At 64.6% G+C, this 26709-nt stretch overlaps 1 protein-coding gene across 1 annotated transcript; it reads left to right on the plus strand.

Moving 5' to 3' along the window:
- Positions 1-3966: 3966 nt before the first annotated feature.
- Positions 3967-25202, plus strand: SH3TC1 (SH3 domain and tetratricopeptide repeats 1). The gene is made up of 18 exons (XM_004579369.4): positions 3967-4108; positions 10896-11010; positions 11673-11771; positions 12213-12340; positions 12884-12989; positions 13330-13482; positions 13703-13916; positions 14278-14354; positions 14681-14879; positions 15058-15185; positions 15623-15664; positions 16622-18286; positions 21465-21645; positions 21931-22081; positions 23174-23296; positions 23539-23689; positions 24042-24238; positions 24956-25202. Exons 2-18 carry the CDS (start codon positions 10941-10943, stop codon positions 25163-25165), a joined length of 3894 nt encoding a protein of 1297 aa, XP_004579426.4. The 5' UTR covers positions 3967-4108; positions 10896-10940; the 3' UTR covers positions 25166-25202.
- The last annotated feature ends 1507 nt before the right edge of the window (positions 25203-26709 follow it).

The following is a 26709-nucleotide window of genomic DNA, read 5'->3' on the forward strand; positions in this document are numbered from 1 at the left end:
CTGGCATCGGACAGGAGGTCAGGAGCTGATCTGCCAGCCAGCCTGGCACAGGTGCTCCTGGGGGTCGTGCTGTGGGTGAGGGAGAGAGGCATCACTCCCAAGGCCTGGCCAGGTCCTTTCCTTGCCACCTCTCTCAGGGTCCCACCGCCTGTTCAGGCTTTCCTGGGTCACAGCAGGGGTGGCCCTCAGCCTTACTGGGTGCACAGCTGGGGAAATCTCAGGCCAGCTTCCCCTGTAGCTTCAGGCTCCTCTAGGCAGTGGGGTGATGCTGGCCCCCCATGGAGGCGGAGGGTAGGTGGCACAGGGGGCCTGCAGGAGCTGGAGGTCTGGGCTGGTGGTGGGGCGGGTGGATTGCTACATGTAGCACTCCTGCCCAGCTCAGCAGGGGTGAGGGCCCTGCCTGCGGCCACACCGCTCTGTATGAACACAGGCAGGCTTCTTTGTTTCCGCAGGAGCTGAATTCGGGGGTGTCCTGCAGCCCCTGTTGTCCCAGTCACAGGGCACAGACCTGACCCTGGGGCGGCTGCACCTGCTGCCTGGCCCCGCCTCCCTGCCAGGCTCACCCTGCAGCTGATGTTCCGGCCACAAGAGGGCAGCGCGGGCTCCGCAAAGGGCAGAGCCGGCAGAGGGCAGAATGGGAAGTGACCCTGGGCTCCGGGACCTCCTCTGTCCACCCTCAATCACGGTCAGGGTCTGGAAGTGAGCGGTTTCTGTGGCTCAGGAAGCAGGATGCCCTGGGCTTTCTAGATGTCACTTTGGTGGGGGCTGGGGCACCTGCCTGGGGTCCCTCACTGGACGTCCAGTGGAGTGGACTAAAGCCGAGACTTCAGAACCCAGCCCCTGCAGCAAGACCCTGCAGAGGCAGGTGGGCAGACTGGTTGGAGGGTCCAGAGCATGTGGCGCAGGGCACCACCTGTCGCCCTCGTGACACCCTCTGTGCCAAAGCCAGAGACCTTCCCTTTCAGGGCTGCAGTGGCCAGCAGAAGAGGCAGACGCCTGCTGAGGACAGGGCCTCCATCCAAGTTGTCCCTACTTCGTGACTGATCCAGCCTGGGCCAGCCATCAGCCATGGCGATTTGAAGTAAGTCTCTTGGGTTTCCACTAGGCGGCAGTGGTGGGCCAGGACAGAACTTCCAGCCTGGGAGCTGTGCAGGGGAGATGGCCCTGTGCCCTGCAGGACTAGGTGTTTTTAGTGCAGGCGTGGGGGTAGGCGCGCCAGGAGCAGGGGACACCAGGGCCAGGCTGGCCCAGGGCTCCACACCCTGCAGTCGGGGCTGGCGCAGAAGCCCCTTGTCTGTCAACGGGCATGCTTGTCACCCATGGTGGCGCTAAGGAAGATGGTGTAAGTTGATTGTCTCATGGACAGCAGCAGGGTCTCAGGGATGCAGAGCCCAACGCTGTGGCCGCAGCCTCCACTGTCCTCCCCCCACGACACCCACCGCGAAGTGCACACTTACTCGTTTTTTATAAGATCGATTAGTTTATTTGAAAGCAGAGTAACAGAAAGAGAGATCTTCCATCTGTTGGTTTAATCTCCAAATGGCAGGTCAGTGTCAGACTGAGCCAGGACCACCTGGGCTCCCGCGTGGGTCTGGGGCTCAGGACCACCTGGGCTCCCGCGTGGGTCTGGGGCTCAGGACCATCCAGGGTCCCGTGTGGGTCGGGGGCTCAGGACCACCTGGGCTCCCGCGTGGGTCTGGGGCTCAGGACCATCTGGACTCGTGCGTGGGTCTGGGGCTCAGGACCATCCAGGGTCCTGCGTGGGTCGGGGGCTCAGGACCACCCGGGCTCCCGCGTGGGTCTGGGGCTCAGGACCATCCAGGGTCCCGCGTGGGTCGGGGGCTCAGGACCACCCGGGCTCCCGCGTGGTTCTGGAGCTCAGGACCATCCAGGGTCCCGCGTGGGTCGGGGGCTCAGGACCACCCGGGCTCCCGCGTGGGTCTGGAGCTCAGGACCACCCGGGCTCCCGCGTGGGTTGGGGGCTCAGGACCACCCGGGCTCCCGTGTGGGTCTGGAGCTCAGGACCACCCGGGCTCCCACGTGGGTGGGGGCTCAGGACCATCTGGACTCGTGCGTGGGTCGGGGGCTCAGGACCATCCAGGGTCCCGTGTGGGTCGGGGGCTCAGAACCACCCGGGCTCCCGTGGGGGTTGGGGGCTCAAGACCACCCGGGCTCCCATGGGGGTCGGGGGCTCAGGACCACCCGGGCTCCCGCGTGGGTCACGGGCCCAAGCCCTTGGACCACTTTCCACAGCTCTCCCAGGTATCTTAGCAGGGAGTTGGACTGGAAGTGGAGCAGCTGGGACTTGAACTGGTGCCCATGAGGGATGCCAGCATTGTAGATGGTACTATCCCTGGCTGTGCCACAGCACTGGCCCCCAAACAGCATTTCTGAGACCAAACTGGGCCCAACAACGCAGGGTGCTTTGAAATACAGCCCCAATCTGACCCTCACTGTGGTGCTGTGGTAGGCACAGACCCCCAAGCCCCAGGCAGGCAGGCAGGTGCTGGCCTCGGGATGGTGTGGGGAGGCAGGGGTCCCCAGTCCTGCAAGGACAGCCCAGGTGGCTGAGGCCAGGAACTGACTCCAGGCCAGGAGGCCTCCTGCCAGCAGCTCCCCACTTCCCAGTATGAAGCTGTCACTGGCAGGCAGTGGGGCCTCTGGGGATTGGGGGGCTGTGCAGCTCTCATGACCCCCAGCAGCACCCCTTCGTGGTCCCTTTTGAGCTACCTTCCCCTCCCAGCACCTCGTGCCTGTGAGCCCCTCCATCCTCGGAGATGAAGTGGGGAGACTTGACTGGCATCGCAGATTCGAGGTTGGCCGGAAGGCACACAAGAGTGCTTGGGCCCCTGCACCCATGGGGGAGACAGGAGGAAGTTCCTGGCTCCAGCCTGGCCCTGGTTACCCTTGGGGGAGTGAACCAGTGGATGGAATCTCTCCTCCTCTCTCCCAGCTTCTCTCACTCTGGCTTTTCGATTGACCAGGCAGCGGAGCCAAGGCCCCTCGTGGGCCCTGAGGGTAGCCCTCAGCCCCTGCCCGGCAGGTAGGGCTGGAACCCTGGACTTGGGGAAGAGCTGGGCCCTCCCAACTCCCAGAAAACTTTGAGGCCTGCACCATGTGCTTACAGTGTGAGAGGAGCTTCTCAGGCACCAGGGGTGGGGCACTGGAATCAGGTGCTGCGGGCACCATGTGCTGGGGGCACAGGGTCAGGTGCCACGAGCACTAGCCACGTTGGGACAAAGTCAGGGCTGTTATAACTGAAGCAAAGGCAAATGTCCAACATCCCCTAGCAGCTTCACCCATTCATTCGTTCACATGGAAACAGAACTGAGCAGAGCCCAGGCCGGCGCGGCCCAGCATCTCCCACCTGTCAACTGGCCGCTCTCCCCGTGGACAGCACAAACACCATGCCTCACACACACCCATGCACCTGTGTGTGCACACGCACAAGCTAGATGGGAACACACGTGCCCGGGGCGTCACCCCAACCCCTCACAAGATGGTCAGCACAGGGGGCCAGAAAAGCTTACACTGGCTCATATGGCTTGGGGTGGGGGACCTGTCCCTGGGGAGTTGGGAGGGCTTTTGGGGGGCCCAGCCGGCTCATGGTGACAGTGACCCTGGCCCAGAAGATCCCCCAGGGAGCAGGGAGTAGGGTGTGTAGCCGCCCAGATGTCCAGGTGCTGTCCAGTTAGGGACTGGAGTGACCATGCCCCCCACCGACCCAGACCTATGTGTATACCTGCACAAGGCCCTGCTGCGGGGTCAGGCGCAGGCTGGAGGGAGGGGGTCTATTTAGACACCCCCTACCACCACCATGCTGAGGCTCCCGGCAGGCACCAGGCCCTGCAGCCCTGCTCCCCGCCCTGCCCCGGAATGCTGGCCCTGGCAGGCGGAGCTGACCTGTGCGATAAGGAGGGATAAGGAGGCGGGAGGTGCTTGGCCCCTTCCTGGCAGGGCGGGGCGGGCCGGCCGGCCTCACCTCTCTGATTGGGGCTGCAGGGGCCAGGCTGGCTGAAGGCGTGCACCTCCTCACTGGCCCGGCCCAGCCCAGCAAGACCCTGAGCCCGCGACCCTTCCCTGCGGTGGCTGCCGAGCTGCGGGGTGAGTGCTGGGCCACCTGGGCACTTATGGGGACAACACAGGGGTGTTTGGGCCAGAGCAGCAGGTGGGCAGGAGCAGGGTGGTTCTGGGTTGGTCTGGGGAAGAGTAGGGGGTTATTCAGGGCAAGGCCCCGCCCACCGAGCCTCAGGGTCCCCACCTGTAGCACGGGAGCCTTTCTGTCTGGTCCCACGCTGTCAGGGTTGGCAGCCCCTGGCCCCAGCCCAGGACTGTGACCCGAGAGGGGCTGTGAGCAGGGACTGGGGAGCTGGTCAAGGACCCCTCTCCGATCTCCGCCAGGGTCCAGGGCAGTACGGCGGCTCCTCCCAGTCTCTTCCAAGCCCGCCCTCTTGCTCTGGGCTGACTCCGCCTTCCCTCGGGGCTGGGACAGGCCGGACCTGGGGCCAGCAGTGTGAGGGCCCAAGGGCCAGCTCTGGACTTCGCTCGTACTTCCCCTGGGCCAGGTCACGGGCTCTGTGGCCGCTGGAGAGGCCCTCTGGGATTCCGGGAGCCTCAGCTGTGCCCTGCCCCCACAGGAAAGGCAGCTGGGCCAGGTGCTTGGGCCACCTTTCCCTGGGTGCAGCAGCAGGGAGCCAGTGCTGGTGCAAAGTGGAGCAGCTGGGCTTGAACTATCACTTGGATGGGCACGGACAGCACCTTCACCTGCTGGGCCCAATGCAGTCTGTTTTTTTCTGGTGGGGGACTCTAGCACAGCTCTCGGGCTGCCGATGGGTGCTGCCCCAGGGCAGAGTGGCCAGAGCTCCACCCAGACCCAAGCTCTCCCCAGTGGCTGAGCCTTTGTGCACCCAGCACTCATGGTATGGGCCATGTATACCACCTGATAGCCATGGCTGCGGCTGAGACCCAAAGGAGCCAGGGTTGGGGCGGGGCCTCAGCTCACCTGGCATGTGTGGGGACTGGGAGGGGTCCTGGGCTCTTGGGCGGTGCACACACAGGGCTCCGGTTGGCATCCAGCCCACACCGGGGCAGCCCCTTGTGCGTATCTGAAAGGAAGCCCAGTTCCTGGTGTGGGGACAGCAGCTGCAGGGCCCCAGGCCCCAGGCCCACATTCCAGTTGTAGCTCCCCTGGGGCCTCCTGGGAGCTGGGGCTGGAGGGAGTGGCTGCTCAGGGGTCAGAGGCCAGGAGGGGCCGGAACTGGAGAGGCTGGGTGCAACAGAGGGGGTGGAGAGGTGGCTGGGAGGGGGCTGGGTGGGGATACTGCAGGAACCCACTGTGGCCAGCTGCTGGGAGACAGGAAAGGCTGGGTGGGGAACCCAGTGTCCTGCTGCCTGTGGGCCGCTCTGGTCACCCTGGAGAGAGCGCTGGCCGCTGGCCGCACGGCCTCAGGACCCTGTCTGACCAGTGTCCCGGTGAGCCTGGGGGCAGGTGAGGCCCACTGTGGGGGAGGGTATGTGCCGAGGGAGGGAGGGGTATCTGGGGAGGCAGAGGGCAGGGTCAGGGCAGCTGGTGGGGGTGGGGAGAGGGAACAAAGGGGTCTCATAGTGGCCTCACCCTCAGCTGTCAGCTCCCCCATTCTAATGGCGAGGCTATGGACCTCATGGCCTGAGCGCAGGTCAGCATGGGGCTGGATATTCCGGTTCGGGGGAACCCTGGGAATTCCTGCAAGGGCCCCCATCACGGAGCTCGGTGCATTGGTGCTGTGGCCTTGGTGTCCCCATGGCTCCTCTGTGGGCGGGCTCTTGGTGAGAGCAGCGAGGGAGGCCCACCCTGTACAGCCCGACTCAGGAGCCCCAGGCCTGTCCCTGCCATACACTGCTTCATGCCCCTACCCTGGCCCTGCTAACGCAGATGTGGCTCAGGGTACCCTGTGCAGTCAGCCTGCCCAAGCTTCTGTGCTATATTTTGCTGAACGGTTCCCTCCGCAGTGTGGCCCGAAGCTCCACTTGTCTGTGACCAGAGCCCGGCTTCAGGACTGCCCAGGCACGTGCAGGGCCAGTCAGCCCGAGAGGTGTGGCCGGCATCCTTCCTGGTCTCACCTGCTGTTTACCCATGAGGGTGCTGGGAGCCGCTGGACACGCAGCTGGCGCCAGGCTGCGCCCATGTCACACAGCACCCAGAGCTGGCCCTGGGGGCCAGGGAGGGGAGAGGGGGTGGGACCCTTCAGGCTGCCCTCTGGCAGGTGGACACCCCCCACTCTGAACAGGACCTGCTCCAGGAGGTTCCGGGACCTCTGGCTGCCAGCCGCACCTGGAGGGCAGCTACGGTGACGGCCACTGGCTGGGGTGCTGGACCCACAGGGTCAGCCGCTCCTGCCTCCTGGGAACCTCCTGCCTGAACTCGGGTGGACAAAGCCCTTAGCTGTTCTGCCCAACGGATGGATGAGGCCCTTGGAAAACCCCGTTGGCCCTGGGCCGAGATCACAGCTGCGAGACAAACAGGATGCGGGGTCTTGGCCCCCGCGGGGTCCTGCCGACAGAGGAAAAGCATGGCGCCCAGAAGGGATAGAATCCTGTGGGGTCTCCGGGAAAACAAGCAAGGGCCGCCCAGTGGCCTGGCGCCGGCCACGCGGTGGGGGATGTGGCCGGCTGCAGATGGACACGCCCCTGGGGCTGAGTGAGGTCAGCGAAGGCCACCCCCACACCTCTCTGCAGCATCCCTACCCTAGCCCTGAGCAGGGAGGTTGTGCTGACCCCCGAGACACCCCCATGTCTCCTGGCTGGCCTGCCCCCAGGAAGCCTGCAGGAGGCCCCAGCGCGACAGGGCAACCCCATTGGCAAGGGGTGCAGAGGGAGAGAGGAGGGGCTGCAGGCGGCCGTGTAGGGGGCCATGGGATGTGCCTGTCCTCGTGTCTGAGGAGGCAGAGCCCCTGCAGGCTCCGGCATCTGCCAGCTCTTGTCCCAGGCCTGACTCACCACACCCAGCGGCTGTGAGCACGGCTCGGGGTGCAGTGGATGAGATTAGGGTCACCTCAGATGGCGGCAATGAGGCCCCGGCTGCCCCCGTGACGTGCCATCCAGGGGGCAGGAAGTACGTGGCTGCTGGGAGCCGCTGGACCGGGCGGGCAGGGATGCCCCTGGAGCCTGCACTCCTGGCCCTGTGGACTTTGAGCCTCTGGGAGGGTAGATGAGGTTCCTGCTGGGAGCCCCCTCGGTCTGCGCAGTGGTGGACAGTGGCCTCAGAGGAAGGGACATGGCCCCAGACGTGGGTGCCCCTCTCCCCCTGGCCTTGGCCGGGTTCCCTGAGTTCGTGGAACCTCGGTTTTCCTGCCTGTCAAATGGCACATCACTGTGAAACTTACACTGAGCCCTGGATTCTTACACAGGATCAGGTGTGCAAAGTGTCCCCCCTTGCCCGAGACTGGCGCTGGAGGGGCAGGGTCTGCGGCTGAGCTGGCGGCAGGGCCCTCAGCCCTGAGTCAGGGTGGACGGGAGAGCACGCCTGGCCGACCCAACTCAGTTCCTGCTTCTGGTTAGAGCTCTCGCGGGACTGCGAAGGGGGCAGTCCTCCCTGCGCGGCCTGGCCGGGGAGGTTCCTGGTGCCACACGGAGTCGGGTCTGGAGCCCGAGGCCCAGCTACTAAGGAAGGTGAGGCTGGGGTGCCAGGAGTGGGGGTCCCCTCACTTCCCCTGGCCAGCAGTGGGGTGGCAGGGAGCGAGCTGCACCTGTGGGGGCGTGGACACAGCAGGTGCAGAGGTGTACCCATGTGTGCGTGGTGATGCACTGTGCATGTCTCTGCACCCATGGGTGTGTGCCGCAGTGGGAGAGGAACAGGTATAGCTGAGGGTCACAGGGCAGCCGGGAGCACAGTGGGGGGACTTCCCCTTGCCTGCCAGGAGGGAGCTGGGGTGCCCGGTCCCCTTGTGGCAGGGCCTGGGGGCTGGCAGTGGGAAGAGCCAGCCAGGGCCCCGAGCCTGCCCAGGAAGAAGCTAATGAGCCACCGCGGCTGCGGGGGGGTGGGGGGGCGGTGCCGGCGGGAGGAAGCGAGCCAGGAAGCAGGGGGCGGTGGCAGGCGCCCTGCAGTCAGCTGGGCTGTGGGCGGCCCCCGTCTGAGCGGGCCAGCTGGAGTGGCCCAAGTGAGCTCAAGGAGCGGCCACCAGCTGGGCAGCTGGCTGTGAGCGGCAGAGGGTCAGGTACCGTGCAGGTGGGGTGGGACTGGGCTAGGCCCTGCTGCTACTCCAGTTGCATCTGAGCCCCCCGCACCCCACTTCCCTCCTTGGGGGGAGCAGTCCCGGGAGAACCTGCCAATTTCAAGGCCCACAGGGGTCCTTGCTTGGGCGCTGCAGGCATGGATAACTGGCGCCCAGGACTCCGGGTTTGCCTCTGTGACCTCACCTTGCTGGGAGATCCCAGCAGGTGCGTCCTGGGACTGGACAAGAGAGAGTGGGCCACGGTGCAGGCTGCCTCCTGAGGTGTTGACCCAGCAGCTCTGAAGTGGCTCCACCAAGCGGGGTGGGCAGGAGTGGACAGAAGCAGGCTGTGTTAGCAGACGGGCCAGCCTGGGTGGGCGCCACGGGCGGAGGCCCTCGCTGCTGTTCGCCAAGCTGCTGGGGAGCAGGGACAGCCACCAGCGAAGAGAAAGTTGAGGCCCAGGAGTGAAGGAGGAGCGGGTCCCCCAAGGCTGCTGAGGCCCATGTGGGTGGAGGGACAGCTGAGAACGACAGCCACAGATGTGTCCTCGCAGGGCCAGGGCCAGGAGTGCAATCAGCATGTGGCTTCTCACCCCCCCACCCCCCGCAAGATATACTTATTTGCAAGGCAGGAGTGGGTGAGGCCTTCTGCTAGTGCTGGGCCAGGCGGTCTCCCGTGTGGGTGTAGGGGCCCAGGCACCATGGCATGGAGCCTGGTCACAAGTGGAGCGGCCGGGACTTGAACTGGTGTCTGTTTGGGGTCCCAGTACTGGCCCCAAGACCCTATTTTCAAGGAAGACCCTCTGAAGCCTTCATGATCGTGAACTCAGAGTGGACACTGTTCACTCCCCACATGCGGACAAGGAATCTTGCTCTGGGGTCCTTCCTGTGGGAGCCTAGGAGGTGACCACAGCCTCTGGGAGTCTCTGATCAGAACGCCACAGCGGATCGTCCCAAACTAGCCAGGGTGGGATGGAGCTGTCTCTTGCCTCGCCTCAGTCTGGGTTAGAGACCATGAGCCTTACTGGCCGCCGACCGACCGCCAACCGGCTCTGCCCTGGAGCTGGGGGGGACTGGGGCCCAGTTCTGTCTGGAGGGCTGCACAGCTCCCAGGAGACCAGGGAAGGGGGTACTTCCTCTTGGCAGCAGGTGGCAGTAGGATTATGGCTGAGGGTCGCTGTGTCCTCACCCGCAGGTGGGAACACCCCTGAGCCAAGGACCTGGGATCCCACCTCCAACAATGGACCTGCCTCTGACCCAGACGCCCCCTGGCTCTGGCAGGGAGGGGAGAGCCCCGGGCACGGGAGCTGCAACCCCAGGAGCTGGCAGCTTTGCAGGCCGTGGGGGCGAGTGAGCACACGAGTGAGGAAGGCAGGATACAAAGTCCACAGCCTGGGCAGCACTCGGGGCAGGAGGCGGTGGCCGGAACGTCGGAGCTGTCGCTGGGACATGCCTGGGACCCACTGGGCTGTGGAGGTGGGCAGAGCACCCCAGGCCTAGAGCAGTGTGATGGCTCACGGTGACGATGTGACACTGAGGGTGTTGGCTCGGTCTGGCCCCGAGGGCTGTGTCAGCCCCGTGAGCACTTCTAGCTTTGCTGGGGGGCCAGGGTGGGGCCTGGGCTGAGCCCTGGCCCGCATGGGGAGGGCCAGAGGGCTGCGCCAGCCGGTGCTTGGGTGCTCCATTCTGGCCTGGCTGCTGCAATCCAGCCCTGCCCACAGTACTGGTCACGGGGCGGTGAGGGTCTGACCAGTGAGGGTCCTCGCAGGTTCCCACAGGGGCAGCTGGACAAGGCATTTGCTGGGGACGCTTCACTGCTCAGGCTATCCCTGTGCGAGCCTTGCTGGTCCCTGGCTGCTCGAGACCGAGGATCTTGGCTGGAAGCCTCCTCCAGGGAGTCTCTCTTGATTAAGCTCCCACAGCCTGGGGCTGGGTGGGCTTCTCTTCCCTTTCCAGAGCCTGTGCCGTGTAGTCCTCCCCATGTCTGATTCCCAGCTAGCGCGCAGAGCTGGGACCAGGGCAGGGGCCAAGGTCTCTGATGCAAAATGGGGGCCAGAGTATGTCACCTCTTGGTGCTTGGAGTGGCACACAGGTGCTGGTGGGAGGCAGGGCTGAAGGCTCCGGGGGCAGCCCCAGTTTCACAGTGCCTGGTTGTCGGACAGAGCCTGTGACCACGCCATTGCCAGCCTGCCCTGTTGCCACAAGACAAAAGCAGAGGGCGTGTGGCTGGTCTGTCCCCAGCCCTGCTCAACATGAGGCCCCAGGGCTCCCAAGGCTTGACCGGGGCCTCTGTATTCCTCTGTGCCCAGTAGTGGGTACCACTGGCTGAGCCCTGGAACAGGGTATGGCCGGTCCCTGCCAGTCTCTGTCCCCTCCTTCCCCACGGATGGAGGCACAGGACTGGCACATAGGGAGAGTGGCCTGGGGGGTTCTATCCAAGGAAGGAGCTACAAAAGCCTGTGCAAAGGCACTGTGGTCACCTATGGGGGACAGCAAACACTAGGGACCCCTGAGTTGGCTGAGTTGGCCAGAGTGCACACACCAGCTGGGGTGCTGGGGACACTGCTGGGGGTGGCAAGACAGGAACCCGGGCCAGGTGCTCTCAAGCCCACCCTGTGCCCCCAGTGCTAGCTCTGGCAGCGCCACCCCATGGGTCTCCCGAAGCTGCCAGCTCTGTTGTCTGCATGCCCCCTCTCTCAGCAGAAGGGAGCCAACCATGCCGTGTGCTCAGCCCTGAGGCGACCGTGAGTCATGGAGCGCCTGGCCGGAGTGACCACTGAGGAGCCAGCCATGAGGGGCGCCAGGGCCACGAGCAGAGGCGGTGAGCGCAGGGCCGGGCCACCCAGATCTCTCTCCTGTCTGGGCCTCCCTGCCTGAGGCTCTGTCCGTTGTGCTGGGCTGGCTAGGGCTGCGCACACCCTGCTTGGCCACATCCTGCCCCAGCGCCTGCTCTGAGAGCCGAGCTGGGCCCCTGGAGGCCCCTGCCTGGCTCACCCGGTCCTGAGTGCCGGGGGTGGGGGTCCACTGAAGCCCAGAGCTTTCTGGAAGCCGTCATTGTGCATCCTGGCTCTGCTGTGTGGGGGGGAGGCCCTCACTCCCTGGGATGCAGAGGAGAGGGGCTCTTGGGACACACAGCAGGGGGTGGGGCTGCCTCCGTCCTGGTTAGTACCCAGCTGCTGCGCGATTTGGCCTCCACCACCCTCGCCTGTGGATGGATGACTGGGCCTGGTGACTCCCTGGAGCCCTCCTCTGTGTGTTTGGGCCCTGGAAGGGAGGTGGGGTGGCCCACAGAAGTCACTGGCCGCTGCACAGCCTGCCATGGGTGGGGGGGTCCCCTCCAGCCCCTCCAACCCCCCACCACCAAGCAGCTCACTCTGGTTCCACAGGTACCTGCCTCCTTCCCTGGGGGAGACAGCAGGGGGCATGCCGATACCTGCTCCTTTCAGTGTGTGTCTGTCTGTCTGTCTGCCTGCCTGCCTGTAGTCATGGCAACTGGCTATGTTACAGGCCCAGCTCCTGCCCCAGGCTGTGCCGACCCAGCTGCTGAGAGCGCTCCTGGCCAGATGGGGACGTATCCCACAGGTAAGTGCCTGGGGCCCCAGGGCCTCCACACCACAGTGGACAGGGAGGGCCCTGGCCTGGAGCCCACAGGTTTGGAATTCGGGTGGCCCTGGACTCTGCGTTTCACCTGAGCTGCCCTGGCAGTACCCTCTAGGTTAAGGGCAGGGTCCTGGGGAGGGGGCTGGGGGCTCCCGGTAGCAAAGGGCCATTTGCTGAGTGGGTACTTGGTGCTGGCTGTTCTTGGGTTCCTGAGTCCTCTACCCTCCAGATGCTGTGGGGCAGCTGGGCACAGCAGCTGGGCTACTGGACACAGCATAGGAAGCCCAGGCTGGGGTGGGGGAGAAATAGCTGCCCCTGCCCCGGTTGGGATCTCAACCCAGCTCCCCTGCGCCCCCAGTATGCCCAGGCTGGGCCACAAGAGTGAGTGAGCCTCCTCTCCCCCTGCCCTCCCGCCCCTTCCAGACCTCACTCTGCAGCTGCTGGCTGTGCGGAGGAGGAGTGGGCAGCCAGCTCCAGGCCTGCAGCGGGTCCTGCGACACCGGCTGCGCCTGCTGGAGAGCGACAGCCGTGAGGTGGCCCGTGCACTTGGGGTGAGCCTGGGCAGGTGGGCACTGGGGGCTCGGGGTGGTGCAGAGGCTGGGCTGCGCGTGTGACCGTCGCTGAGTTGGGGTCCCCTGGCCAGGAGTGCCCTTGGCCTCTGCGAAGCTGGCTTCCCTGCCGCACAGCGGAGGGCTGTGTGAAGGACGTGTGGCTAAGAGGGCCGCCATGCAGTAGCTACTCAGGGCTGTGTGAGCGTGGAGGGGAGTCACTGCTCCGGGGCTGGAACCTGGGGCGCCTCTGCTCATCATGGTGGGGAGAGAGGTCAGGCCCGGACAGCAGCAGGTGCGTCTAGCCGAGGCTGCTGGCTGCTGCTGTTCCAGGTGCCCGTCTGCCCAGGGACCTGACGGTGCCAGAGAAGCTGGCATGGCCACTGTAGTCAGCCTAGAGGCCGTGCGTATTCCAGGAAGTAGCTGTGTCTGGCCTGGGAGCCAAGGAGAGGCAGGTCCGGGCTCCTGGTGCGCCTGCTGGGGCCACCTGCGCCCATGGGCAGCCCCATGCCACGGGGATAACGTCCTCATGTCTTTCCCCGGCAGGAGCTATCGGCTAGGCTGCTGTCTGTCCACAGCGACCAGGAGCGAATTGTGGTGACATTTAAGACTTTTGAAGAGATCTGGAAGTTCTCCACGTACCACGCCCTCGGTAAAGCTGTGCCCCTGCCCACAGGCTGCAGCAGGGGGCAGCGGTGTGGCGGGGTGGGCTGGCTGGTCGCAGGTGGCTCTGAGCAGCTCTACTCCCCGAGAACTTTCCAGGAGAGGAAGCTGGTTCTCAACCCCCAGGCTAATTGCGGACTGAGGCCCCAGGAATCCAACCTTGACCGCCATGTATTGTCCTCTGCGGACATAGTGGCATTTGAGGGATGGTGGCAGGTGGGGGAGCTGGGCTTGACAGCTCACAGCCTGGCCATTCGGCTGGGCAGGGCAGAAGTCACCAGTCACCCTGGCGCCTGGCCTGGTGCGCTGGTGACGGTCTTGCCACGCAGGGTTCACACACCATTGCCTGGAAACCCTGCTGGTGGAGCCGGCCTTCTGGCTGCCGGTGCCCGGGGAGGAGGACGCGCAGGAGCTGGCCATCTGTGTGCACGTGGACAAGGACACTCTGAGGCTGATCCATGAGAACCTCCTGCTGCAGGAAGGTGGGTGCAGGCTTGCTGGGAACTCGGCATGTGGTAGGGGTGTGGCCTGGCTCAGGAGACCCTGCCGCCTCGGGCGCTGGGCAGCCTAGTCCTCATTCTGTGTCCTCCCAGAATGAGGAGGACCAAGCTGAGCCCCGCTGGTTCCTGGGGGCATGGAGTTGGATTGGGGAGGAGGGCAGGCAGTAGCTGCTCCCCCAGTGAGCCCCCTGTCTCCTCACAGGGTCCTTCTTTGTCCTGTGTTCTGATGGCCACGTGAGAGCGACGACTGGTCCCCTGGCCGCAGAGAAGGACACTCCTCTGCCTCTTGGGCTGGCCTTGGAGGTCCCACAGGGAGAGGGGACCCTGGAAGCCAGCTTCTCGCCCACTGACCCCAGCACAATCTCCAAGGAGGAGGTGGCCACAGCTGCGCCAGAGCCTCTGGCTCCATTCCATCAGTAGGTGCCAGCCTTGGGGCTCTGCTTCCCGCTGGCTTTGGGTGGCCCGGGCCTTGGCCTTGCACCTGGCACAGAGGGTGGGAGGGGATGGGATGAGCCGTGGCCCCTTACGCAGCTCGAGGCAGCACCCCTGTACCCCTGGGATGCTGAAATGCTCCCGGACAAGCGGCTGGAAGCAGAACAGTAGGGTGAGCTGCAGGCTCAGCTAACGGGCGGAGGTGTCCATAGGCGGGCGGGCACTGGGGGCCCCGTGCACAGGCGACACACCAGGACGGATGTGTGTATATGTATTTGTCGTGGGGGCACAGGGGCTGCAGATGGGCCCAGTGCCTGTGGTGACCACTGTCCCTTGCGGTTGCAGGTGGGTGCTCAGGGCTTCCTGGGATGCCATGGACGATGCCCTGCAGGGAGCCATGGTCTCCAACAGCACATTTATGAGTGAGTGTCTCCCTGGGTGGCCAGGGACAGGCACCAGTACCCTGCACGGTTCTGTGCACCTGTCCGAGCCCTTCCCAGGCGACACGAAGCCTGCCCGCTCTGGGAGGGGATCACCATGGGCTGACCTCAGCACACACTCCCAGGAGGAGCTGGGCTGAGCCTGGGCGTCACCTCCTGGGACTGCCTTAGGGACCCCATCCACCCTGGTGGCAGGGCTCTGGGTCTGTGGGCTGGCATGTGCAGGGCCTCTGGTCCCTGGGAACTGGGTAAGGGGAGCAGGAGGGCTGTCCATAGCTCCCGCGCGGACCGCTCGCCTCCTTCCGCAGCAGTGGGCCTGGCCTCGGCACTGGCTGACTATCAGGCCACGGGGCCCGAGGAGATGAGCTTCTGTACTGGCGACCTCATTGAGATCCTGGGTGCCCAGGTGCCTGGCTTGCCCTGGTGCTTGGGTCGGCATGTGGCCTCTGGCCAGGTGGGCTTCCTGCCAAGCAGCCTCGTCCGTGGGCAGCAACCTACAGCAGCTGAGTGAGTGCCCCCCCACCCCCCGTGACTCACAGCCAGGCAGCTGTGGGGACCTGGCGGTCCCTTCTCTCCAGAGGAGGGTGTGGTCTGCGGGACCTGGGGCAGGCAGTGGGGTGCCCAATCTCAGGCTGGGTGGGGTGGGTGGCAAGGCATGGCCCTCGCTGACCGGCTTCTGCTCCAGGGCCAGCCCCTTCCTCAGTGAGGCGGAGAGCACCTTCTTCTGCCAGGAAGCCCGCTTCTCCAACGAGGATGCCCGGCAGCTGCTGCAGGGCTTGGCTGGCCCCGGCATGTGCGCCGCCTACAGCCTGGGTAGGTGCCGGCCTGTCGAGCGGCTGCGGGGCTCTGAGGTGGGTCTGAGCCCACAGGCATCCCCGGGGCTGGGGCTTGGGGATCCCCAGCTCTGCCTGCTTGCCCCCTTGGCATGTCCAGGAGCCCTGGCAGTGCTGCCACCTGCAGGCCACCTGGCCACAGAGCAGGCTGCGGTCCCCAGACTTCCTGCTGAGCCAGTGCACCCGTCCCGTGGCAACCGAGCATCTGCCAAGCCAGGGAGGCAGACTGGGCCCTGCAGGTGCTCAGCCCCCGGCCCCAGGGGGTGGAGGTGGATGCTGCACGGTAGGCGGCAGACAGCTGGGCTCTGTCGCAGCCTGGAGACCCTGGGAGAGGGAGATTCTTTGAGGCCAGGCCCAGCAGGGTCCAGCGCCTCCGGGGCAGGCTGTCGTGCTCAGGCCCAGCTGTCCTCCTTGCAGAACGGGTAGATGACGCTGTGCGGGAGCAGCCAGGAACACGAGGTAGAATCCCTGGGGGCCCGTGGGAGGGAGCCGGGTGGCTGTTGGGGCATGGGCGGGCCCGAAGGAGTTGGGGCAGGTATGCCTGGAGCCCCTCAGTGCCCACAGAGGTTCACACCCCTTCCAACCCCAGCTATAGTGGCTGTCCCCACCAGGACGTGCAAGGCCACGCCATGCTTGGGCCCGTGGGATTGGAAACCTGCAGGGCTGGCCTGGGAGTCTGCAGCCACAGCTGTGAGGGGCCCGTGCAGAGCCAGGACCCCAGGGGCTCCCTGGGAAGGGGCCTCATGGGGGGGGGGCTACAGGAGGGGCAGGGGAGCTCCCACACCCTCAGGACCGTGTCTGGCCTTGGCTGGTCCCGGAAAGGGGGCATTGGGGAGCGTTATCGGTCAGCCTCTGGGATGGCTTCACCCACTGATCTGGCCCTGGGAGCCAAGACCACAGGGGCAGAAAGGGCTGGCTGTCCCAGCACAGTTGGGCCACATGCTTGCCACTAACCCACGCAGTACCCATGTCCTTGGGTGTTACAGACTGACGGCAAGCAGCTGGTGTGAGATGGTGGGAGCTAGCTAGGCCTCCTGAGTCTTCCCAGAGGTTTTCTGACACGCCCGTGTCTTCGCTGGGTCCCTCTGTGTGGTCCTGAGCCACCCCAAAGCAGACCCTTCCACCAGCTTGGGCCTTTTAACCCTTTGGTAGCTACAGGTGCCCATCTCGAGGCCAAGGTGGATCTGGGCTGGGAAGCCTTCCTGCAGGGAAACCCCCCCACTCCAAGGGACTGGGCAGGTGCACACAGCTGTCCTGGCCAAGGCCACGGCGGGCTTGGTGTCACAGTGGTGACTTCTGCGTGTGGAAGCTGGGTGCTGGGTGCATGGGGACCCCCAGGGACCACAGTGTCGAGGCCCCTGGGGACAGGGATACACACCCAGAGTCTTGCCTCTTCTGGGCACTTCTCCCTTTTAGAAACACCTCCACCTAGCCCAGACCCCACGCCGAGGGAACTGCTGCAGAGAGTGAACAATGTTCTGGAAAGGTGCAGAGCCCAGCTCAGCTGCCCGGAGGAGAAGGAGCCGGTGACCCCAGGCCTCCGCCTGGTGTCTGGCAGCAGCACGAGCTCACCAGACCCTGAGGAGCCCTCCTTCCGCCTGGCCCCTGAGGGCGATTGGGCTGACCCCCAGGGCCTGGACGCACTGCTGCAGTTCCTGGACGCACCCGGGTATGTGGCCTGCTTCCGCGGCCTCTATGCCGCCTCGCTGCCCTGGCTGGGCAGTGTGTTCCGCAGCATTCCTGATGAAGAGGCACTGGCCAGGCACCTGGCACAGGCGCGTGCGGTGGCCAAGGAGGCTGGCCTCAGCATGGCCCTGGCCAGGCTGTGCTATCTCCTGGGCCGGCTGTGCGCCCGGCGCCTCAAGCTCTCCCAGGCCCGCGTGTACTTGGAGGAAGCTCTGGGGGCGCTGGGGGGCAGCTTTGGAGACCTCTTCCTGGTGGTGGCCGTGCACGCCCACCTGGCCTCCGTGTACCTGAAGCAGAACAGGGCGCGTTGTGGCCGGACTGTGGCTAGAGCGGCTGCCCTGCTGCTGGCCACGCCCGGCCACGTGTGCAGCACAGACTCCGAGGACCAGCTCCTCAAGTTTGCGCTGCGCCGGGTAGTTCAGGCCCGGAGCCCGCAGGCCGAAGCCCGCACCTGCTTCCTGTTGGCCAAGCACTACGTCCACTTAAAGCAGCCTGAGGAGGCCGTGCCCTTCCTTGAGCAACTGCTGCTGCTGCCCGGGGCCTCAGGCACCCCGTGGGCCTCGGACTGCTACCTGCTCCTGGCTGCCATCTACGGCCACAAGTGCCTGCCCTACCTGGCTCTGGGCTGTGCCAGGGAGGCCTCGCTGCAGACCCCAGCCTCGCTGGCCAGCTTGCTCAGGAGCGCCCGCCTAGTCCTACACCACGCTCCCCGGGGCCCAGCCCGCCACCTCCCTGCCCAGACTGCCCACTACCTCCGTCAGGCGCTGTCCCTGGACATGGACCTGGCCCTGCGTGGCCGCCTCTGCGCCAGCCTGGCCCGGCTGCACAGCCAGCATGGACAGCACGGCCCGGCCATTGCCCTCACCCTGCAGGCAGCCGAGGCTGAGGCAGAGGCCAGCGCTGGCGCCCGCCTCGTCGTGGATGAGCTGGTGAGCCTGGCCTGGTTACACCTGCTCCATGGGAGGAACATGGGGGCCCTGGCCATCCTGGAGGCACTGCAGGATGCAGCCATGGCCAGCGTGGAGCAGGAGGGTGCCATTGCCAACATGGTGGCCATAGCGCTCAAGAGGACAGGCAGGACTCGGCAGGCTGCCGAGAGTTACTACCGCGCCCTGCGTGCCGCGCGGGGGCTGGGCCAGAGGCGGAACCAGGCTGTGGTCCTGGCCAACTTGGGAGCCCTGTGCCTGCAGGTGGGCGCGGGCAGGCTGGCCCAACACTACTTCCGGGAGGCCGTGAGGCTCTTCTCACGGCTGCCCAGCGGTGAGGGCGGCCAGGACTTCACCCAGGTGCTGCTGCAGCTGGGCCACCTGTGCACCTGCCTTGCCTGCCCCCAGCAGGGCAAATGCTACTACCAGTGGGCCTTTCTGGTTGCCGTGGAGACAGACCACCTAGAGGGTAAGTGTGCCCCAAAACCCAGCCCCTGTCCTGGGTGCCCTCCCTGCAGGAAAGGGTGGTCTTTCTGTCTGTTCAGAGGCCCCGGGGTGGTCTCCAGACACCCCCTCACCCCAAGGGAATGGAGATGGGTCCCCTGAGTGTAACTTGGTGGGCTGGGCAGAGGGAAGCCTCTTTGAGTGCCAGGGCTACCATCTCCGGACATGCTGGCTTCCTAGGCTACTCTGGGGGTCCCCAGGACCCCCATGGAAGTTGAAAGCAGCTTGTCCTAGGCAGGGCCCGCCCACACACAGCACCACAGCAGGGGCTGTCTAAAAGCCACCATAGGGGTTAGGGATAGGCCGTGGGGTCAGCTCTGGGGTTGCGGGCCACAACCAGCCCTGTGGCTCAGATCTGAGGGTAGAAGGGACCCAGTCAGGCAAGGGGCAGGGGGTAGATGCTGAGTCACAGCCTGTGCCAGGGCCCAGGGGTGAGTGTGCAGGGTCCCTGTGGGAGATGAGCTTGGAAGGGGGTGGGTCTGGCTGTGGCCTGGCCTTGCGCTGGGGGAGGATGGGGGTGCTGTGGAGGGGGTTGGGGGAACGTAGGCTGTGATGGGGTGGGGTGGGTGGGGATAAGCATCCTGGGTCGTGGCTGTACACCCAGCCCACAGGGTGGTGACCTTGGCCATGGCAGATAGGGCCCGCTAGAGTACCACAGGCTGCCTCTGCAGACACAGGCCTGGGACAGGTGGGTGGGTGGCCCTCCTAGGAGGAGGACGGGGCAGGTGATGGCCAGAGCTGTCACCCTGGTGGATAGGGTCTTGGCAAGGCGGGGCCATGCTGGCCGGCAGCACCGGAATCCTTCCGCATGCCGGGCGCAAATGTGGATCCTGGGGTTCGATTTCCTGGCCTCCCGTGCTGAGCACCCGGGCTGTCGAGTGAGGCCGGCCTCTGGGTCTGGGCAGGAAGTGGCGTTTCCTCCGGGCTGTGCAGCCTTCCTTCCCGTGGGGTCGGCGGTGCCGTTTCTGCCCCTTTTCTGGTTGGAGTGGTTTGCGTCCCTCCTCGCTCTTCTCGGTCAGTGTGGTCAGGAATGTGTCCATGTGTTGATCGACTCTTCTGTTCCCCCGTCCCACGATGGGGGCTTTGGGCTTAGACGGCTCTTCTTCAGACAACAAAAATGTATTTACTTGAAAGTCGGGGTTACAGGAGGGAGATACAGAGCGAGCGTCATCTCTGGCTACTGAGTGACCATGACCCAGGGGCGCCAGCAGCCAGGACGGCTCCCTCACCTGCTGGGTCGCACTGCCCCCGCCCCCACCACAGCTAGCTCCTCTTGGCCTTGCTTTTAAAATTTTTTTTAAAGAATTTTTTTCTTTATTTTGACAATGTTTACATAGTTCATTAGGGTAGAAAGGTTCAAGGGCTACAGGAAAGTGGGTAAGACCGCTGTTTCCACATTGTTTTTTCCTGTATCTGGGGTAAAGGGGGAGATAAAGGGAGAAGCCCCACCCAGCCTCCCACCCACCCCAGGTCTCTGATGTGGGGCATGCTCCGAGGGTCCTGCTCAAGTGGTTGTGATAGTTCAACAGTTCTGAACTGCTGCCAGTCTCGCCACTGCAAGCACAATGAAGTTGCTGCACAATCCGCCGACTGACAGCGTCCACCTCAGAGGCTCCATTTGCCCTGTTTTTCACTGCCAACCTCTGGCTGGGGGAGTTGATTGACTTGTTCTGTCCTCTGTGGTGGTGCCAGGCGTCCTCTGCATGTTCCGATGGACTGCCATGTCCTCCATGTGCGCCTGGTCATGCTCTCCACTGCTCCGTCTGAGCCTCTGAGGAGGCTCGGCTCTGGCACTTGCACTCCATGGCAGACATGGTTTCTGAGTCCGGCAGTTCGATTGGGGAGATCCCCAAAGAAACTTTGTCTGAGGTGATCCCAGACCAGATTTTTGTGTGTACTTGCAAGTACAGGGCCGGCACAGTCCATTGCCTCAATCAGCTGGTGGTTGCAATTGCTGGGTCGGTTCTGTTCCCAGCCCTGTCTTCCACTGGAACCAGTGGGTGTTGCAGTCCAGCCTGATTCTGCCCAGAGCACACTCAGCCCTCACATAAACCAGTGGGGGCTGCAGCCTAGTCGGAGTGACTCAATAAACCCCACTAGGCCTGTCCCCTATCCTGGTTCCCGTGCTTGCCAGTATGTGCAGCAGACTAGTCCAGTCTGTCCCACATCCATTCAGCTCTCATACATATCAATGGGCATCGAAGCCTGGTTCAACCCAACCAGCCCACACACGTGCTGGCAGGTGCTGTTCTTGCCACCCCGCCCCAGTCCTGGTTTTCATGCCCTCCAGTGGGAGTGGTAACCCAAGAGGGAAGAGCCCACTATTTCCCTTCTAGGCCACTCCCACTCCTGGATTGTGCACTCTCTAGGTGGTTCTGGAGTTGAACTTGAAGCTTAGCCTCCAGAATTTGCACCCTTTTAAAATGCATGTGTGATTATCCGTTCCCTCTCTGGCGGCTTGAACGGCACCCAGGGCTCCTGCTCTCTCACTTGCTGCTTGTGTCTCCCAGTCCTCTCTGGGCTGGCTCTTTGGCCCGTGGTCCCTGCCCAGGGTGTGTCTCTCACATGCCCTCCTGTTGCTGACCTGTGGTCCTGTCCTGGTGAGGGTGGAGGACTCTCCCGAAGGCACCTTGAGATGTGGGCAATGTCCGAGTTGGACAATGTTCCAGTACCCGAGGTGCCTGCCTCCCGCACCTGGAGGGTGGGGGGTTTTGTGGGCATCTTAGAAGTCGGGTGGCCCGTGGTGCTGTTCAGTGTGTTGCCTGTGGCTCTCGTGCCCAGCCCTGGTGTGAGGAGAGGCTGTGGAGGCTGGCGTTGTGGAAGGAGCAGCACTTTCAGGACGCTGCAGCAGGTGGCAGCCCAGTCCCAGGACACATGTGTGCTCCTGGCAGCACGACACTTGGCCCTCAGCATGTCCCTGTGTCTCAGGGGTCCCCGTGTTTCCAGGAGTTCAGGGTGAAGGGCAGGATGAGGATGGGAGGGGGCAGAGGCAGGGGGACTGGCTCAGAAATGTGGGCAAGAGCCTCTGGGGGGCCGTCAGACTGGCTGGTGGGCTGCTCGACCCGTGGGCCCCGCACCTGCTGTCCCTCTGTGCGGGAAAGTGAGGCTGATGTCTCCCCCTTACGTGCTGTGTTACCCCGCAGGCCAGCTGCGAGCTGTCCAGCACCTGTGCCACTTCTACAGCAGCGTGGCACCCCGCGAGGCCCAGTGTGTTGTCTACCACGAGTTCCAGCTCTCGCTGGCCCGCAGGGTGGCTGACAAGGCGCTCGAGGGGCAGCTGCTGGAGACCATCAGCCGGCTCTACCTGTCACTGGGCACCGAGCGGTGAGGCTGGCGCTGGGCAACAGAATGGGGGCGGGCAGCAGGCTCTGGGCAGTCCTCTCCTTGGAGATTACCAGATGTGCTCCATGACGGCTGGTGCTGGCCAGGACCTCCCTGCGGCCTTGGTCTGCCCTGTGAGGGCTCAGGGACAGGCTCCCATCAGCCATGGCAGAGCGGTGGACCCTCTGGGGCAGGGCAGGCTGCGGCTTGCCCACCGGGTCTCGGCCTAACCCGCCCATTCCCAGACAGCCTGGGAGCCCTGGCCCTGACAGGCGCACCTGTCCCCAGAGCCTACAAATCAGCCCTGGACTACACCAAGCGCAGCCTGGGCATCTTCATTGACCTGCAGAAGAAAGAGAAGGAAGCACACGCCTGGCTGCAGGCGGGAAAGATCTACTACATCCTGAGGCAGAATGAGCTGGTCGACCTGTACATCCAGGTGCGGGCCCCAGGCCCGGGAGGGTGCACCCTGCGCCTCCCAGCTGACGTCCACACACCTGCTGCTCACCCTCCACCTTCCACCCACCCATCCATCCAACCATCCATCCATCCATCCATCATCCATCCACCCACCCATCCATCCATCCACCCATCCACCCACCCATCCATCCATCCACCCATCCATCCATCCATCCAACCATCCATCCATCCATACATACATACATCCATCCACCTATCCATCCATCCGTCCATCCGTCCATCCATCCATCCACCCATCTATTCACCCATCCATCCATCCACCCATACACATACACATACACCCACCTGCCCACACACTCACCCCATGTCCATCCCACAGTCCTTGACAAGCACCTGCCACATTCCACGTGCTTGTGGCCTCCCCCTGCATCCCCCAGGTCCCTCAGTACCCCCAGGGCACCTCCTTTCCTGGTGATCCAAGCTCGCTGGGGACAGAGGTCCCCAGTGCCACGTGTGGACACAGTGAGTGCTCAGCAGTGTGCCCACTTGGCTATCACAGGAAGCTTTAGCAGCTCAGGGCGTTTCTCTGGGAAACTCCAGGGGGCTCATGAGCCTCAGTGGGATCATCCCGAAGCCGAGGTTTGAGAATGGAGTATCAGGAGCTCGCAATGGAGGGAAGGGCAGAGAGCGGGCTCCATGGGCTGGGGGCCATGGAAGAGGGTTGTGTGGCAGGGGTAAGGGGACAAGTGACAAGCTGGGTACCAACCCAGTGCAGGAGGGTGTACCTAGGTGGATAGAGGCATAGCCTCAGGTGCCAGGAGCCTGGGAGCTGCCCACAAGTGGGCAGTGACTAAGCCCTCAGTGTCTGTGGGGATGAAGGGGGCTGTGCACCTGCTATGTGCAGGGGAGGGAGGGGGCTGTGCACCTGCTATGTGCAGGCTCCTGAGCTCTGTGGAGGGTGAGACAGGTGCCCATGGCCAGCTCATGGCTGCAGAAGGCTGCTCTGTGTGACCACACTAGAAGTCGGGATTGAGCTGTGTCCCACACTCCTCTCCTGCTGGTGGCTCCCACTGGGGTGGGTGAGGGTTTCCAGAGCTCCCGCCTCCCACAGGTGGCCCAGAACGCGGCCCTGTATACTGGGGATCCCAACCTGGGTCTAGAACTGTTTGAGGCGGCTGGGGACATCTTCTTCAATGGGTCCTGGGAGCGAGACAAGGCCGTGTCCTTCTACCGGGTGAGCAGAACTTGGGGTGATGGTAGGGGAGGGGACTCAGGGGTACCCCAATCTGGTCTTGACGTGGAGTGGATATTGGAGGCCCAGAGACAGCCCACAGCCTCCCTGAGCCCAGGGCTTCCACGGGCGGATGCTGAGGTGCAGCAAGGCATGGGGTCCCGGCTGAGCTGGCGGAGGGGGCACTGTGAGTGGCAGGGACTCCGGGAGGCCTGAACCCACCCACCCCTCCACCGTGTGGGCAGGACCGGGCCCTGCCCCTGGCTGTGACCACGGGGAACCGAGAGGCAGAGCTGCGGCTGTGCAACAAGCTGGCAGCGCTGCTGGCCGCACTGGAGACGCCCCAGGAGGGTCTGGAGTTTGCCCACATGGCTGTGGCCCTCAGTGTCGCCCTAGGTGAGCGCCCTTCCTGTGCTTCTGCCAGCCAGGGCAGCCCGGCCCTACCCCTCCACTGGGCTCACCCCGCGCACCTGCCTGTCATAGCCCGGGCCTGCCTCTCTGCTGGCCTCCACCCATGCACCTGCTCTGACCCCACCCCTCCACCCCATGCGTCTTCTGGCCTGCCCATGGCCCCTCCATACTTTCCTAGGATGGGGGCTCACTGGGCACCTTTCAGAGTCCCCAGTGTCACTGTGTCCTAATGGCCACCTGCCGACCAGGGCCAGGGGTCTCAGGGGGCCTAGGAGGGGCAGCAGGCGCCTGCAAGTGCTGCCCGACCCACGTGTCTGCCCCCGGCCCCTGCCCACAGGCGACCGGCTGAATGAGCGTGTGGCCTACCACCGGCTGGCTGCCCTGCACCACCACCTGGGCCGGGGCGAGCTGGCCGAGCACTTCTACCTCAAGGCTCTGTCGCTTTGCACCTCGCCACTCGAGTTCGACGAGGAGACGCTATACTACGTGAAAGTCTACCTGGTCCTCGGCGACATCATCCTCTACGACCTCAAGGTGGGGGCACCTCGGGGGCTGGGGACGGGGAGAGCTGTGTCCCTGGGCCCTGTCCCAAAGGCTTGCTGCCCTGCTCAGCCGTGACCCCGGGACAGACCTCTTCTTGTCTGTGGTCACAGCCACCTCCACTGCCCGCCCAGCAGGCAGAGGCCCTGGGCTGGGACTGCCGGACAAGCCGCACAGCGGCTCCGCTCCTTGCCCGCCTCCCCAGCACCCAGCCCTGAAGCTGGGGCCTTGCAGCCCTCTGGGGCCACCCGGTGGCACACAGCGCCTGCCCAGGACACAGGGTTCCTTGCTAGGGGTGGCTGGGAGGCTTGAGGGATGTGAAGGGATGGGATGCAGGACTGCTTCCCAGGGCCTCGGTGACAGAACAGAGCCAGGGGAGCAGGCAGTGCAGAGGGACCCGGGGCTGAGAACCCTGGCTCTGCCTGCCGCTTACACACGCATGCCGCCATGCACACCCTCACACATGTACCCAGGCCAATCCCTGTTCAGTGGGGCTGCCCTTCCTCCAGGAAGCCCTCCTAGCCTACCCCAGCTGAGTCTGGTGCCACCTTTGCCTGCACATCCTTCTGCCACAGCCCCGACCTGTCCCCACCCCGGGAGTGGCTGTGAGCGAGGCCTGCCCCAGCATTGGTCAGCAGGGAGGATTGGCTCCAGGTCACCCTGGCTGAGCCGGATCCCCCAACCCCGCCCGCCCTGCCGTGCCTCCCGCAGGACCCATTCGACGCAGCTGGGTACTACCAGCTGGCACTGGCGGCCGCTGTGGACTTGGGCAACAAGAGCGCGCAGCTCAAGATCTACACGCGCCTGGCCGCCATCTACCACGGCGCGCTGGCCGACGGCGAGAAAGCGCTGCTCTTCTACCAGAAGGCGCGGGCCTTCGCCTGTGAGCTCAGCCTCCGTGGGGGCCGGCGCCCGCTCTGAGGGTCGGGGTGCTGGGCCAGGCTGCTCCGTTCCCCTCCACCTCTGGGTGGCTCTGGGAGCAGCAGCACAGAGGAGGGGACCCCGGCAGTAAACCTAGTTGCAGGGTCTTCCATCCAGCCGTCCTTCCCTGGGCCGGCCCGGCCCTGCCCCGGTGTGTGTGCAGAGTGGAGCTCCAGCCAGCTCAGGACCCAGTGCTGCATCCCACAGTAAGTGGGACTGGTGAGCCCAGGGCCCAGCCACAGCAGCGGCCAGCCAGCCAGGGCAACCCCAGGGCCTCTCCGTCCCCCCTGGTCACAGGCTCGGCTCCACGGGCCACGCAGCACCATGCCCACCAGGGGGCAGCAGAGAGCTGCCCAGAGTGGGCTCAGCCCACCTGGGCACACAGCCGGCACCTTGGGCTGACTTGGGGGGCAGGAGGAGGCCCCGGGGGCAGTCCAGGCGATCGCCCTGGACACTGGGGAGTTCCACTGCAGCCACTCAGCGCTCAGGCAACCTCAGGGGACAGGGAGACCAAGCCGTTGTGAGCATTTCAAGAGTGGCTAGCACTCCGAAGCTGTGGTGGGCCGGCATGTGACTCCAACCATGGCTTCCCTTCCCAGTGTCCCGGCCATCAGCTGCTACCCACGTGGGGCTGTCCCAGGAAGTGCCAGTGAAAACGGGGCGGGCCTCTGCGTGGGCCCAGCTCGGGGTCCATAGCTTGCTCTGACTGGCCATTCGGTCCAGCTTGTCCTCCTGGGAGGACGCTGACCAGGGCACGCTGGAGAAAGCAGTGGTTGCCACTGGCTGGTGGTGATCGTCAGCAGACACAGTACCTTTCAGTGTGTACATCTGCTCCGAATTTTATCAGAGACCTGGAGTTTATAATCAGAAAAAATAAATTCTGTGAAACCTATTTGATAAAATGAGGAAAGTCTCAAAATCATGGTTTGTAAAATGAGGATCCCAGAAGACATGTTGGTGTGATCCTGACTGTAACACACACACACACACACACACACACGGTTACTCCAACGTGCGCTCACTGCCATGCCCGTGCTAGGCACAGCTCACGCTAAGCATTCACACACACACGCAGGAGACTCAGGCCAGGGCAGTCAGGGACACGGGTGTGGCTGCAGTGCCAGTGCGGGTTTATCCCAACGGCAGCAGTGCGGGCGCCTGGCGTTGGCAGGGCTGTGCCGCCCACAGGCCCCAGGGAGGGTGCCCTCTCCATCAGCCTCTTGGAGACCGCAGGCCCCTTGGTGTGCCAGGGCTGTGTCACTGCAGTTGTCACCTCCCCTGTGCCCTGGGCACCGCACCCTGGCTAGCCTGGGAGGGCCCCACATCCCCACATTCCCACCCTGGGCCTGGGGCTGGAGAGGCTGCCAGGCCACCTGCAGCCCTTGTTAGGAGGCAACAGCGGTGGAGCTGCTGAACGGACGAGCAGGTACATGTGGGGAGGGAGTGGGGCTTGTCCCTGGGCAGATGCTGCGTGTGGCCCGGTGGTTCATGGGGCAGGGCTTGAGATGTCCTTGGAAGGTCCCTCCAGCCCTTTGTGCCTGTGC

This window comes from Ochotona princeps, chromosome 11 (assembly GCF_030435755.1).
Source record: "Ochotona princeps isolate mOchPri1 chromosome 11, mOchPri1.hap1, whole genome shotgun sequence".
NCBI lineage: Eukaryota > Metazoa > Chordata > Mammalia > Lagomorpha > Ochotonidae > Ochotona > Ochotona princeps.